Here is a 14971-nt window from a genome sequence, read left to right as displayed (position 1 = left end):
AGAACAAATATAAGCTCTGGTCCAAAAGGTAATTTTCAAAAAAAAAAAAGACTTTCTATGGAATGGTTGTGAAGAGAAGAAGAACAAAAATAGGCTCTGGTCAGGTAATTTTCAAAAGAAAAAGAAGAAAAACAAATCTTTTGCGATGGGATTCTCTAATTTGTAGCAAGAAGAACCATGGTGGCCTTGAATCAAAAGACCGAGTATTCATAACAATAGTTTGTAACAAAAGTGGCTATGGAGGTTCATGACAGAGGACAGATCTTTGGGGAGAAGATTCATCACACAAAAATATGGTTTTATGAACAGGTGGACAACTGAAGAAGTGAAAAGTACATATGGATGTAGTCTTTGGAAGACCATTAGAAATATGTGGCCCAAGTTCTGGACCAATATTATAATCAAAGTGGGCGATGGTGTTAAAGCTTCCTCGGGATAATTAATGGATTGATCAGAATAATTTGAAAAACTTTTTTCCAGATCTCTATATTTGAGTCTTCAAAAGCAGGCAACTGTAGGGCAAACCTGGATGGAGAATGGATGGGAGCTGAATTTCAGAAGGGCTTTAAATGATTGGGAAGTGGATAGAGCCATTATATTGCTTCAGTATTTGAATTCATTCAAAGGCATTATTGATGTAACGGACAAACCAGTGTGGAGCCATTCCAGCAAAGGATCCTTCTTAGTTAAATCAGTCTACTGGAAGATGAACACGAGAAATTGTGTGACAATGGAATGGCCCTGGAAATTCATCGGGAAGATTAAAATTCCTACCAGAATAGCGTGTTTTGTGCTGTTGGAAGTTAGAAGGCTTGTTTAACTCAGGAGAGACTACAAAGAAGAAGTCTTCAAATCTGCTCAACATATCTGTTGTGTGGACAGGAACCTGAAAACAATGAGCATTTTTTCCTGCATTGTGAGACAGCTGAAAATCTGTGGCATATGTTCTTTGGTATGCTGGGGTGAACTGGGGAATGCCAAAAACAACCCTGGAACTTTTAAAGAACTGGAAGAGTATTGGAAGAAGAGGGGCAGAGAATCCCAAGCATGTATTTGGGTGGACAGTCTGGAAAGAAAGAAACCTCAGACATTTTGAGAACAAAAGCAACCACATCTACAAAATTAAGATGAATTGCCTCAATCTTTTTTTATTTTTGGTGTAAGCAGGATCTAAAGAGGGAGATAGCAGTTTTAGTAGATTTCTTTGACAATTTATAAGTTAGCATTTGTACATAGGATCCCCTATAATCCTATTTTGTGAATGTAACCTTTTCCCGTAGAACTTACTTGATGGTGCTGAGCCATTTTGGATATAAATACAATTACCCTTTTCCAAAGAAAGTTATCGAGAGATTTAAGATATTCAACAATTGATACTTTTGATCTCTCTCAAGAACGCTCATGTGCAGAAGATAAAGGTAGCAAAGATGAGGATGCTTAAATGGATGTCGGCATACTAGGAGAGATAAGATTAGGGACGAAGCTATACATGACAAATCATGATGTCATGTAGAGTCACTTTGAGAAAGTACATAATGAAATGTTTGGAGGACGTCTTATGTTCGATCACAGATAGGAAATGAAACGAGAATCAAGTCCTCGACACAAAAGTGGTGTAAAATTCCATTGGGTGATGTGCTCCCGGTAGTCTACACTATATCATACTGAAGTATAAAAAAACAGTTCCAAGTATAAGTTACTAGGTGTTTGCATACTACATTTCTAAAAAAATTATCTCTAAAAGTCATTCATATAGTTCTATTACTGATTTCACTTTGATATCTACTGTCTATTGTGTAGTGATGCATCTCCAAAAATAGCGTCCATGGGTGATCAGTGACCTGTCTTAATGTCTCGGTATTTGTACCTACACTAAAGAATCAACTAAGAGTGGAGAAAGTGCCCAGCCTGGGGTTCACCTTTGGGCTAAAATCAAACCTCAAATGAGCATCAACAATATGGTCCGGTGCGTGTCGAGTCCTCCAAAAGTTGCGCAATTTTGGAGGATCTGACACAGGCGTAGAAGCATTTTGGAGGGTCCATGCAAATGGTTGTGACATTGTTACAGATTCATTAGTTGTCCAAATATATAGGACTACGACAGAAGCAATTGGTCTCCCTGATTGGTCTCAGCCTCTCAGGTCATGATTGAAGGAATGACTATCCCACAAAACAATGGTACCTGCAGGATAGTTCCTTAATACCAAGGATGAAACTCCACAAGAAGACAGATTGTCTCAAAGCTAGGCTAGTAATCAATAGATATACTTAAGTTTCTGGTTTTTGTGATACTTTTCCTCTGTGTCTTGTATTTGTTCGCCTCCTTAATCTCCATAACAACCATGTTTCACTGGCCTCTTTTCAAACTTGATGACAAAGTCTACATAGAGCAAACATGAGGATTTGTTACTTCTGGGAGATGTTGATGACGAAGCTTACATATACCATTAGGATTTGTTACTCCTGGGATATGTCAACTACATCGATCTTTATGGTCTCAAGTTATCACCACGGGCATTGTCTGACCATTTAGTACGATAGTCCAAAAATATGGCATGTCTGAAGAGAAGCTGATCATTCAATGCTTCATAGACATTGTCTGAAACACGCATCTTTTTGGTTGCCTATGTTGAGGATATACCATATAACAGGTGATCTACATGAAGGCATTGCTCAGGTGTTAAGGCTGTAAATATAGAAAAAAACTTCATACTGAACAGACAATTCTCAATACTTGTAATCGTGTAATTAGAAAATCTTAAGGGATACACTTGTCGTCTTCCTTTTTTTAATTTGTAGACACCATTGAGTCCAAAATGACTTGAAGAACTAATCAAGCAAATCACTCTCAAAAAGATTTATCAGCAACCAAGATCCAACTGCACATTAGCAAGAATCATAATCAAGACTTGCCATATGATTTGGGTTGGTAGTAATGGAATGCTTTCATTATCTAAAATAAAGAACAACTCCCAGCAAAAGACGGTCCCCTCACCCGTGTTCACCCAAAATTAGACCATGTATAAAATTCCCCGTCCAAGTCGGTTGAATTCAACAGCAAATAATGTTAAGAAACAAGTGATCGACCGTCCCAACCACCAGCCAAAGGCAGCCAATAGCATCAAACAATGTCCTGAAGAGAGTTGTTCACACCCTTGCCAATTTTGCCACGTGTTTGCACAGTTATACCTGGATCAAGCCATCTACCACTCGTGCAATCCACTGGTGCTTTCTGTGTGCATTGCAATGTCCATCCTCCACACCCTGTGTGCATGCTAATGGTCTGCCACACTCACATCATTTACCCAACTACTTCAAGTATAGATGTCACCTTTTAGCACACACCGCCAAAGTTTTACCTCTAAGCACATTACCAATCTGTGTATTCTCAGAAGCATGAGAACAGCAAGTTCCATGGAAATGAGTTACGTGCAATCACATGATCCATTTGGTTACAACAACCATACTTTCAGTTTCAGGGGAAAATAGAACAAGAACCTTTTCAAGCTTCTCATTGGGATTACTTTCAAACATATACAACGCCCATAATGTCAATGTGCCACAGGGCACCTCCATTAAAATTGTTTTGATAAAAGAAGAAGAGCTAACAATAAAGAAGCAACTTCTTACTGGTTCACCCCCATTCATTGCCAAGAACAACAAAATCAAGCAAATGAAGTGGAGCGCACTAGAAAAATCTTGTTCTCAGGTACTTGCTCATTCACTCCCCTAAGCAACAAATGAGCATGTAATGCTCGAGACAACTTCCGTTAAGAAGCAAATTTTCCTTTTTCTGGCAAGGGTTTAAGAAGCAAATGTTTTATGACCATGAAATATGCTGCGATCTAAACCACAATTCAATGACCAGTGAGCAGAACAGATGGAAAAGGAAAAGTAAAAATGTCAAAATTGGGATCTGGAACTAAGAAAATTATGACAAGCTAAAGCTAACCTGTACTGCAGCAGCTGTTTCCAGAGCTATGGTCTGACTCACAGCAGCATTACTTTCAAAAAAGTTGATAATTTGGTCAATCGAATCCTTCAGATACTACGGAAAAAAAATTTGATCAGATGAAACGCTCAACTGTTGTAACTGGTGAAATAAAATAAAACCTTCAGCTTACTGTCACATAACACGGAGAAGCTTTAGCCGCCAAACTCCAGTCAATGTTGGAATCGAAAGGCTTGTAGCAAAATGCAGCAACCAAGGAATCATTGACAGTTGCACTCTGAGGAAAAAATGTATTACCATAAATGAAGCTGTCTAACTTAAACCCCCGCCCCCACCCTACTCAGCCCAAAAAAAAGAGAGAGAATAGAAGATCTACTTCAACATTTCGCAAGCTTTCAGATATCAACTTTTCACTGTACGGAATCTTTAAAGAGAAAAGAGCGAATTGTATATCCCCAATTCCCCAACCTCTCTATAACAGTTAAAGCTCGGGCTTAAACGAAGAAAGGCATAAATGGGGGGGGAGGATACAAATGTGTATATGTAGTCCAACACTAATAATTATAAACATGAACGACAAATATAAAGAAATTTTAAAAAATTACGATAAAGTGAAATGTCAATTTTTTGGTGTCGCCTTTTCAAGACTATGCTCATTGGCAAGGAAAGGTATGTCATAGAGCCTTGATGACGACACATAAACGCCCGCTAAGTGAAGCAAAACGCTCAACATGATTTGTGCCTCGCTTCAGAGCTTAAGCAGACTTAAAGCGCGCCTTTGACAACATTGCTCTAAATTGAATGTGAAGATTCTTACCTCAGCAAGAAGGCCATTTGGAGACCATAACTGATATGATCCTAGTTTTACATCAAAAACCTTTGCTTCTGAATAAAGCTTTATATAACAATCAAGGTTATCACATGACAAATCAGCAAGGCAGCTGTTAGTATCACTAAGCTTTGAGGCATTGTGCTTCATGTGAACCTCCAAGGTGGTATGTGGCACATCTCTCCTGTCATGAGTAGCCAACAGTGGTTCTTCTTCACCTTCTTTATACCCAATTATATTATTTAACCTCTCCCAGTCGTCCTCAGTAAACTCTGCTTGCTCACTTTCATCGTCAACTGATTGGCTGGACCTGAGAAATTGGTCAACCACATAAGACTACAACTAAGAAAAAAGAAAGAAAAGCACTTCACAGTACAGAAACTAAGGGGTTACAGAGATCCAGTATTAACCAGCCAAAAGACCACCAAGATTTCTTTGACTTTTGTTTTTTTAGGTAAGAATCCGACTCTACTGACTTCTGCACAAATTTGTGTGCCAGCATCCTGTTGAAAAGTTAAAAATAAAGGTCAGCCTCTAATACAAAAATCCGTCTAAATTCTAAATCATCGGCAGGACATCTTCTGCGCATAAACATCATTGTAGGTAGGGTTGTCATGGTTCTTCATGGCATTAACCATTATTTAACTAATAAAACACAAGTAAAACCTTCTGGAACACTCTTAAACCTAGGAACTGCTTTACAAAACACTTGACATATCATGAAGGAATAAAATAACTCAATCAATAAGTTTCTGTTCAATCAAATGAACAAATCAAGCTAAAGATACATGAAAGAAAAATGATAGGGTATACTTTAGGAGAATGCACCTTAGACCTAAATCAACCATAAAGCTAGCTCAAGTAGTGAGGTTTGTTGAATATCGAAGGAACCTACATGTTCTACCTCCATGAGATAGTGCTAAGGTCTGCGTACATTCTACCATCCCCAGACCCCACTTAGGGGGAATTCACTGTATGTTGTTGTTGTTGAAGGAACCTACACGTGGGATTCAAACTTCATCCCCCCCCCCCTTTGCCTGGCTAAACATCGAGAACGTGAAGTAACATAAAATGGGTGGTCCAACATCATGAACGGGTCCAACTCTAATACCATCCGAAAAATCTGAATATCCTATCCAAAGCTTGAATATACTACGAGTGTAGTAGTCTAAAACCTTCATAAACTTCCAAGTAAATACCCTCCCTCATGTGTAACTGAACTTTTTGAAGTCCACACATGAACATTAATCTGGTGCAAGAATGGGCTTACCAAAGGTTGGTTCTAGTACCATATTAAAAAAATTAATATTTAACCTAACACAACCCCAATAGCTAGCTGAAGCAGTTACTTGGTCTAAAATTATATATGGAAACTACAACCTTAACCAAAGTGGTATCTAACTGGCATGATCACAAAAGAGCAAGCTGAGGCATTATGACTGACATTTGAGAATTCTGATTAATTGATAAGCTCTATCTACAACATCCAATGAACCTTGGTTTCTGTGTGTCCTTTTTTCCCTCTCTTTCTTTTGACACCCTGAGAACTTATTCAGACTCATTCAGAGAGAGAGAGAGAGAGAGAGAATAACGGGGAAGGAGGTAGATAACTCAGATTTCACCTGAAAAATTGACTAAAGATATACGCTCACCAAAACTGTATCCAATGATGTAGTCAGGATTAATAGAAAGATACTTAATCCCACAATGTAGCACACTGACATATAGCCTTTGAATTGATGTAGTTCATTAGCCAAACTTCATGAAATAATATTTTTTTTAAACTTGCAGCACAAATTACCTCCATTGAAGAATGATTTCAGCATCAAGTGTGCGATCCAGTTCTTCTAAATCTTTATTATCATCTATTACCATCCGATCAGGCTCGGATTTCAGCAATGAAGCATACAAAGAGATATATTTCTTCCTCAACCTTGTATACCGCAGGACCTGCTCCCATGACAACTTCCCACTACAAACAACAATTGCATAATTAATTAAAGACTAAGAACCAAATCTTCTCCACATCCACTACTAGTGTATAAGTGTGGATAACCACACAGGTGATGGTCAACATGCCTGCATCACCTGTGTGGTTCCACACCTACATACATATATATTTCTCTTTTTTTTCTTCTGTTTTAATTTGTTCGTCTTACTTTTTTGTTTTTTTATATATTTAAAAATTGCGTAAAAAAAAACTATAAAACATGATAATTGATAACTTAAAATATTTTTTAAAAAATAACATATAAAAAATTCGATTGATAATTAATCTATCTGTGTCACACAAAATGGGACAAAAGAAGTAACATGTATTATTTAATTTGAAAACTACATAAAAAGTATTGTATATCTCAATAATTAACAACATTTGATCGACACTTGAAATTTTATTTGTGCTACATATATTGGGACAAGGGAAGTAACATATATTACTTAAAAATTACGTAAAAAGTACTATAAATTACAATAATTAACAATTTAAAATATTTAAAAATCATATTAAAATTTAATTGACTCTCTAAATTTTATCTATGTCCCATAAAGCGAGACAAAAAAAAATAACAGATATCGGGTCCGGCTAGCACGGGCACTTGTGTCTAGTGTGTATATATAAATCTACATGACTTATATAAGGGAAATAAGAGGGAATGACATTACATCTTCTAAAAGTTAACACCTTTTTTCCTAAAAGCCCTATAAATTTCGCTCAATAGAAACAAAATAGAGAAAATATGATAAATGTTTAGATTATGGGGACAAGTAGAAACATGTTGACTACTCTTTCGTCACCTTTGTTTAGGCCTATTAAATTGGTCTTTAGCCTTCTAACCAGAGTGTTGTGAGAATATCAAAATGTAAGAGATAATCCACAGTTTGGCGAGTCTCTTAATTTTTGAAGAAACTAGTTAGATACCTGGCCTTCTTTATCTGAACAGATAAAGCTTGATAAGCATACTTCCACCAAGACCTTGGATCAGATTTCACCGAAACATGTGGACGAAGATGAGCATAGTTCAACCGTTGATTGAAGGCAGCAAAGTTCTCCGCTAACTTTAATAAATCCCTATAGCCATTCTGCACAACATACCGAAGTAAGTAAAAAAGCCAATACAAGCTAGAATTAATTCCGCATTGGATAAGAAATAAAAAATAGAGAAAAAAAGTTAGCAAGACTAGCCTTTGACAAACAAAGAGTCACATCGTCCAGAGCCACGACTGCCTTTTGAAGAGGGTCCAAATTATCACGTGAAGGATTAGGGCGCTGTTTCAAGAACTTAGCGTTCCCAGTCACTGGTTGCAAAATGTAAGAATGCTCTTTGATGTGATCAGCAGGTTTACCATTAGCCGTTCCATATCTGAAAATCTGAGGAATTGAACTAGGTTTAGGAATAAGAACAGATCAGAAAGAGCAGGCACCATATGACAGCTAGAGCATTTAAACGGTACCTTGACCCACTCCTGTGGTAGCAAATCTGTCCATGGTTTGTCAATATGCCATGGAGTGATATCAGAATCGAAATAAACAGCTAGCCGTTCAAGTTCTACAGACTTAACATATCAAAAAACAAATCAATAAAAAGCGTGAAAGAAGAAAACAGAAGTACAGTTTATCAAGAAAACACAGGAAGGAATTATCACAGCATATAAAAATTTAGACAAGACACTAAAGTTGCATTAAGTACATTTGGACTTGACAGTTTCACATGTAAGTACACACTTGTGTTACTGGTGAATCTCAGTCTAAGATAGAAAACTATAACAGTTACATTGTACTTATTTTTCTCTCTATTGGGACCTACAGCAGACTTGCGTATTTCCGAACTCCAGGGAAATTATATGCAACTGGCACTACATAATATTTAGTTGATCACAGTAAGTTGGCAATAACAAGGGATTCCTTCTTACTCCAGTGCTAAAACTGATTCCTCTCCACTTTTGAAAGGAAAGCTCCTCAGTTCCCTCTGTTCATTGTAGACATGATTTCACAGAAGAGCTACAATCAGAGGCAAGAAAGTACTAGAGATACTAAAACTGTTTCAGTGAAAACCACTAGTCTTGCACGTCTATCGTTGCTAACTAATCAGCTATAATCAGAACACATCGAGGGCGAAAAGTCGCGAGAAATGTGGGGAGGTTGAATAAGGGGTTTGCTTGATTATAAATGCATAATGGAAATGTAAGGTCATTGAGTGGGGGTGGTTAAGAACTTATGTCTTTTCATTATTAACTTAAAATGCGAAAGAGAAGAGACTGACCTTCTGTATGAAATCCAATGCATTTCCAGTTACAAAGGCTTCACTCCCACTATCATCTACGGTCATAGCTGATAGTTTCTCTAAGGTAATACCAGCTGCAAAAGGGTGGCCAGCATTGCTGCATGGTGAAAGCTAGTCAGTTTCATCACAAACTCAAAGAAATCAATAGTTGAACCTCCTTACCTCTCAAGATCTTCATATCTGATGTGGATATTTGAAATTGAAAGCTTTAAGTTCCCAATTATTGTGTTGATCAAAGACCCCAACCAGGACTTATTCTTGAGGAGAAAGGCAAAAACGAAAATTGGTTAAAGTGATGATGATGGACAATATTCTATGAAACCACCATTCCCTGCTAGAAATATGATTTCCATTTGTTCCCCATTGGTGGTTATGTCATAAACTGAACCAAAGAGGATGCCTTAAAAATAGTAAAAAATTAAAAATACACAATTAAAACAGAACATACCAAGCAGACTTGGGTCACTTTCATGGTAAAACTTAATCGAACTTAGCATTTATGAGTGCCACACACAACAAGAGTCAGGAATATCTTATAATTGATGTCAAATCTCAGTTCATTTAAAGATGTGGATACTATCACTAGAATCCTTGAATTATAAGCATACCTTCTAAAGAAACTGCAGTTCAACTTCTTAATTACTTCTAGCTAAGCATGGATAATACTGAAACCAACTCACATTCTTAAGAATCTGTTCAAGTGCGTGGCCATCTCATCCAGAAACTTATGTTGTTTGAGAGACCACACATTCATTTACTTAATTATGCTATATCTAACATGTCTCTCACATGTGGGCCTGATTCTTTTTCATGAGCATGCACGTGATTCTTTTTAATAATGGGTGTGCAAACCCAGGACCTCTGGTTGTTCTGACACCATGTTGAAGCTTAAGTTGTTAGAGAAAGAACACATTTGTTTATTTAATTATATTATATCTCAACAGAAACTATAATGCCTCTTCTCCATTTCATTATCTAGATGCACAGATAATGCTAAGAACAACTAGATTACACTGCAATTACTGAAGCTAATCAACAGCATCTTATCTGTATCTCCCACTGTTCACTTTCATCAAGAGCAAGAAATAAACAAATCGCTATTTCACGAAACCCATAAGTTCACATCTGAAAGCAAGAGCCGGTGTTCACCAATCATATTAGTAAGCTGGTATCAGATAAACAGTTTACCACTGACAGATACAATCAATGAACCCATCATTTAAAGCATTCAAGTTGACACACATACGTCAAAGGTTTTATGCATTTGACAAAAGAAAAAGAAATATACCATTTCTGTCTCTAGCATTCGTTTACTCTCCAGAAGCTTTGTTTCCATTTCCTAGTTGCAAGGAAAAGAGGTTATATCAATAAACATTTCCTGTTGACATGCAAAGTATTTTACTTGAGACTCAAAACCTTACTCGTATTCTACTCTTCTTAGCTTCTTGGATAGCATCTTCGGTAGATCCTTCAACTTGGGTTGCTGGTTCAGCTAATAAAAAAATACGATCCAGGTGAACTAGAACTGGATCTTGGCCAAGCCTGCTCCATGGTACCTGTAATTATGGACTTATTACTGACATGTAAATGACAATAAATTCTAATTAACAAGTGGCCCATAAAGGGGATACCAACTGTCCCAATGTTAAATGGAAAATGAGGAGAAATTTTTTTTGATGAGAAATCATAAGACAAGGGAAAAGGAATGAAATATTTAGAGATAATAAGAATCCCTGGCAGGTGGACACACTGTAACTATATCAAACCAAGTTTGTTGGCGCTTTAAGTGCAATGAAATATATAGGGTCTCTCTTTAATGCATAAGAGTTAAATAGGTCCACAGCTTCGATAAGAAAAGGTTTAAAATGATATAATTCATTGACCTGACAATTCTTTTTCCTTGGATCCTTTTTATTTTTTTCCTTTACAAACTACGTCTCCTTTATGATTTCAGGTTTTATTTCTTTTGTCCCATTTTTTCCTGTGTCATACACAAGAGTTGGTAAAAAGTCTAAACTAAAAGGTTCTTATGTAGACAATTTACACTTGAATTGATTTGCTTGTAAAATAGGAAGTATACTTACAAAACTACGAGTGCTCATATTAGGGTTAGTTCCAAAAGTAACAACAATGTCCATAGGGATATATGTTATAGTATGAATTTGGATAATAATGCACTTTAGAACAACCAAATTAAACCATTAAATTCAAGAAAACAGGTAATAAAGGTTAAAACGAAATTACTATGCAATGATATGTCCAAAGGGTGATTTAATTCAGATTTTAGCTTGCTTTCTTGATGTCATGAGTTTATTCAGCTCAAATTTCATTTTAAGTCAAAGGGTTGAGATAATTTCAGTACTCAGTAACCAATCAATCTCCTTGTAGAAATGATACCGACTCATCATTATATTAAATTATTAATTACTGTGATGTGGGCACTTGCTTTCCAAGATCACACAACAGTGGGATAAAAATTACAACCAAAAACGATTCAAAATATTATGAGTACGCCCTCGAGCTGAAAATATTAGTCATAAGCAAAAACATCCACAGCCAAGACCAACCAAAACTCAGTTCATTTTCAGGTACTCAAAACTTCAAAACAACTCATTTAGCAGTCGGATATTAGGGGTAGAACCTTGAGTCTCACAGATCCAAGAAATCCTGCCTTGACTTTTACAGGTAACTTCAATGCATTGAGAGCCTCTGGTTTCAATTGCATATTTACTAGTTCTACATCGCCTGTCACATATACCACAATGTGTTAGTAACCAAGCAAAATTTTTAATCCACAAAAGTATATGTTTAACTGCCACGAATATGGTAAAGGAGAACACTTAAGAACTGTTTTACAAACAATGCCATCCCCAAAAAACTGCGGAGAAGACGTAAAAGCTGAGCACATCCATTGATGGATGTATATACGTTCAAGTGCACCACTGCTTTTGCTCGACCCGAAAATATGTGATTTGATTTGTTGTTATACAAAAACAAATCGAACAAAACCAAGTAACTATTTATAAATCATCATACTTGTACATAAACAATGTCTAGAATTATTATCCAAAAAAAGAATCACTAATCTGACTTGATATCATTCATCTCAATAGAAAGTAGGAGCTGAAGTAGCCCTTTGGGCATGGATCTTGTGGTGAACTTTCATTGGACATGCGGCTTCTTTGGGACTTGATAAATCATTCATATGACTTAACAATATGCTTACGTGCTTGGCAAATTTGAAATTTACTGTTTGTTTTTTTTGTTTTCTTCCCTGTCCTGGATTCGTGTCCTCTTTAGTGCCAACTGTCATTTGATTTGTCTTCACATAATCTTAAGCAACTTATTGAATTAGCTACGCTAATCCTTACCTTGATTTTACGTTCCAATACTTCTCCCTCCTGTGTCTTTCAATTTTGTCATACTGTAATCACTGTTTAACTTGAGATACTGTAAATGTTTGGGAATGTGAATCGCTGTGTTTCTTCTCCACATCAATCATTCTAAAAGTTGATTCTGCTCCCATCTCCTTACCTGAATATTACGCCACCAATAATCTTTATTCTTTCATAATACTCTTTTAATGTGTGCATACAAATGCAAGTATGATGTCTATAGTCCTCCATTCCCCTTCCACAATTTTCCATACCTCTCCACTATCATCTTCAACCAAAGAGTATGCTTGTCCATTCCAAATCTCCATAACCATTAGCCTAGTAGGACCCTGTTGAATACTCAGAGACCTTGCGCCCCAACACCTCCAATTTCTAACGCCATGCCAGCTGATTAAATGAAGTTTCTTAACCCCATATTGCTGAATCCCATAGCAAGTTCCCCCTCCCTCCATTGAGTGTCTGCTCATCCAAAATCTCTATAACCATTTTCTTAGTAGGGCCTTGTTGAAAACTCGAAGACCTTTCACCCAAAGATCCCTCATCTATTTAGAGATGTAACATCCTCCCAGTTGATTAACTAGAGTTTCCTAGCCCCATTTGTTGAATTCATTTAGAGCCTTCCCAATTTACTTGTGACACCGACCAGTGCCAAAAACAATGATATCAAGTACATAGAGATGCTTGATATGTATCTTGGTCCTTGTTGAACCCCGGTTGCTCGAACACGGTGCAGGTATCCGACACCGATGTTGATCTAAAGGTCAGACTTGTCATCATATAATGACTTATTATTACCCTGACGACCACTTAAATTGTATGTTGGATGAACTAGAAGCATCTATTACTTTTTTATGGGGTTTCATTGGGAATTTTTGCAGGTTTCTCTTTCTTAAATCATGTTATCTTGATTCTATGCAAATTCACATCCCTTAGTTATGTTTATATGATAAACCATTAACTTAATAGAGGGAAAATAGTCCACATGAACTGTATAGCTCTTGTGGAAAAGATAAACTTTACCACTTGGCAACATGACTGTTTCATCATCCACTTCCATATAATGGACTAATCTAGATGCCTACTCTAGCCTGTTCAATTTCAAAATTACTTCACTTCACTCACTTGCCAACAGTCCTGAACCTTCTATGCCTAAGATCTTCCATAAAATGATCCTTCGAAACCATAGTGATACAAAGTTCCTAACAGAACCACTATAAATAGCAGTCATCCACACTCTCAATGGATTAATCGCCTCAAGTCTCTAATTCCATCAGGCAAAAAAGCTCAATCCCAAAAGACATTTTAAAGATTCAATAAACCTATGCTGTAAATGCAGGACAACAAAGCAGTTCTAATCCAATCTACACCATTTAAACGCATATATTTCACAAATTCATCACACAAATAACATAAAAGCTCATCAAAATCATCATTTCATAACATTTCCAAATTCAATTGAGGAGATTCAATAACAAACCTTGCCAAACGCTGATCTTAAGTGCTTCTTTATTGAGTCCTATAACATAGTTCCCCAAATACCTCTGCAACAAATACGCTACTTGATCTTCCAACATCTTTCCGACTTTCTACTAATCACCTTCTAACACTGAGATTGTGAATCTCTACAAGTTTCTATATATACAGTGAACGAACCGATTGAAGTATTCCTCTAGTTTCCTCATAGCGATGAAGAACGAAGAAAGAGAGAAGTGGAACCTGGAAGAGTCTCGCACGTATTTTTTCCTTCTTTTTTTTTCTAATTAATTTATTGTTTTTTCAGTTCTTCAAAGCTAACGCAAAGTGACGATGAGGAGGTTTTCGAGATTTTTCTTTTAATTTATTTAATTTAATACTCCATTTATAATTTATAAGATAATAATATTTACACGTGGAGCAACAAATATCTTGCCGACTGATTTTTTAAGCTAAAGATCAACCAAGGGCTAATCACGTGGTACTCACGTGTTAGCATTAATTATTTTTTTGTTTAGAAATTTCAATTTGGTCATTAATTAAGTTAGATCTCATCCCTTGACTTTGAAATCGATATTAACATTGTTTAATCTTTAAAAAAAAAGTTTAAGGCAAATCAATTTTTCTAAGACAAGTATGTTCATGACATCGAGTGGAGTAGGAAATGAGATCTAATCATGATTTAAAGAAAAAGTGACTTTCTCAGATATCAAGATAGGTGTTCTTAAGAAAAAGACTACTATTATGATTTATGAAAGTTTAAATATAATGCGACTTACGGATGTTATGGGAAAGAAGAATAAACTATCTAGCTTATCTGGGCATTTATAAGTGCAAGAAAAAATTAGTTTTTTTATATAGTAAGGCTCATAAAGTTTGGAAAATGGTGAATGATTGATATTGTAAGAGTTCGGAACTTAAAATGCCACAAATCGAAGTAAATTTTTTTAATAGCCACAAAATTTGAAACAAACGAAAATGGACATATCGCTTACGATTTGAACCGTCTTTAACAGCCCACCCCAACCAACATTTTGGT

The 14971-nt window shown here is 36.3% G+C and overlaps 1 protein-coding gene across 1 annotated transcript in view; it reads right to left on the bottom strand.

The window, feature by feature from the left end:
- LOC102583893 (uncharacterized) overlaps window positions 1-14243 on the bottom strand; it is a 68180-nt gene extending 53937 nt beyond the window's left edge. The window contains exons 1-14 of the mRNA XM_006358557.2: window positions 13937-14243; window positions 11706-11809; window positions 10486-10620; window positions 10353-10403; window positions 9227-9321; window positions 9044-9161; window positions 8235-8336; window positions 7966-8151; window positions 7702-7862; window positions 6583-6753; window positions 5192-5284; window positions 4770-5091; window positions 4125-4229; window positions 3953-4048 (exon numbers count right to left, since the gene is read on the bottom strand). Of these exons, the coding sequence (XP_006358619.1) occupies window positions 3953-4048; window positions 4125-4229; window positions 4770-5091; window positions 5192-5284; window positions 6583-6753; window positions 7702-7862; window positions 7966-8151; window positions 8235-8336; window positions 9044-9161; window positions 9227-9321; window positions 10353-10403; window positions 10486-10620; window positions 11706-11809; window positions 13937-14033 (1836 nt within the window). The 5' untranslated portion in view covers window positions 14034-14243. The remainder of the gene's footprint in view (window positions 1-3952; window positions 4049-4124; window positions 4230-4769; window positions 5092-5191; window positions 5285-6582; window positions 6754-7701; window positions 7863-7965; window positions 8152-8234; window positions 8337-9043; window positions 9162-9226; window positions 9322-10352; window positions 10404-10485; window positions 10621-11705; window positions 11810-13936) is intronic.
- Between the last annotated feature and the right edge of the window lie 728 nt (window positions 14244-14971).

This window comes from Solanum tuberosum, unplaced genomic scaffold (assembly GCF_000226075.1).
Source record: "Solanum tuberosum cultivar DM 1-3 516 R44 unplaced genomic scaffold, SolTub_3.0 scf00274, whole genome shotgun sequence".
Classification (NCBI taxonomy): Eukaryota; Viridiplantae; Streptophyta; class Magnoliopsida; order Solanales; family Solanaceae; genus Solanum; species Solanum tuberosum.
This window is presented reverse-complemented; position numbering and strand designations above follow the sequence as displayed.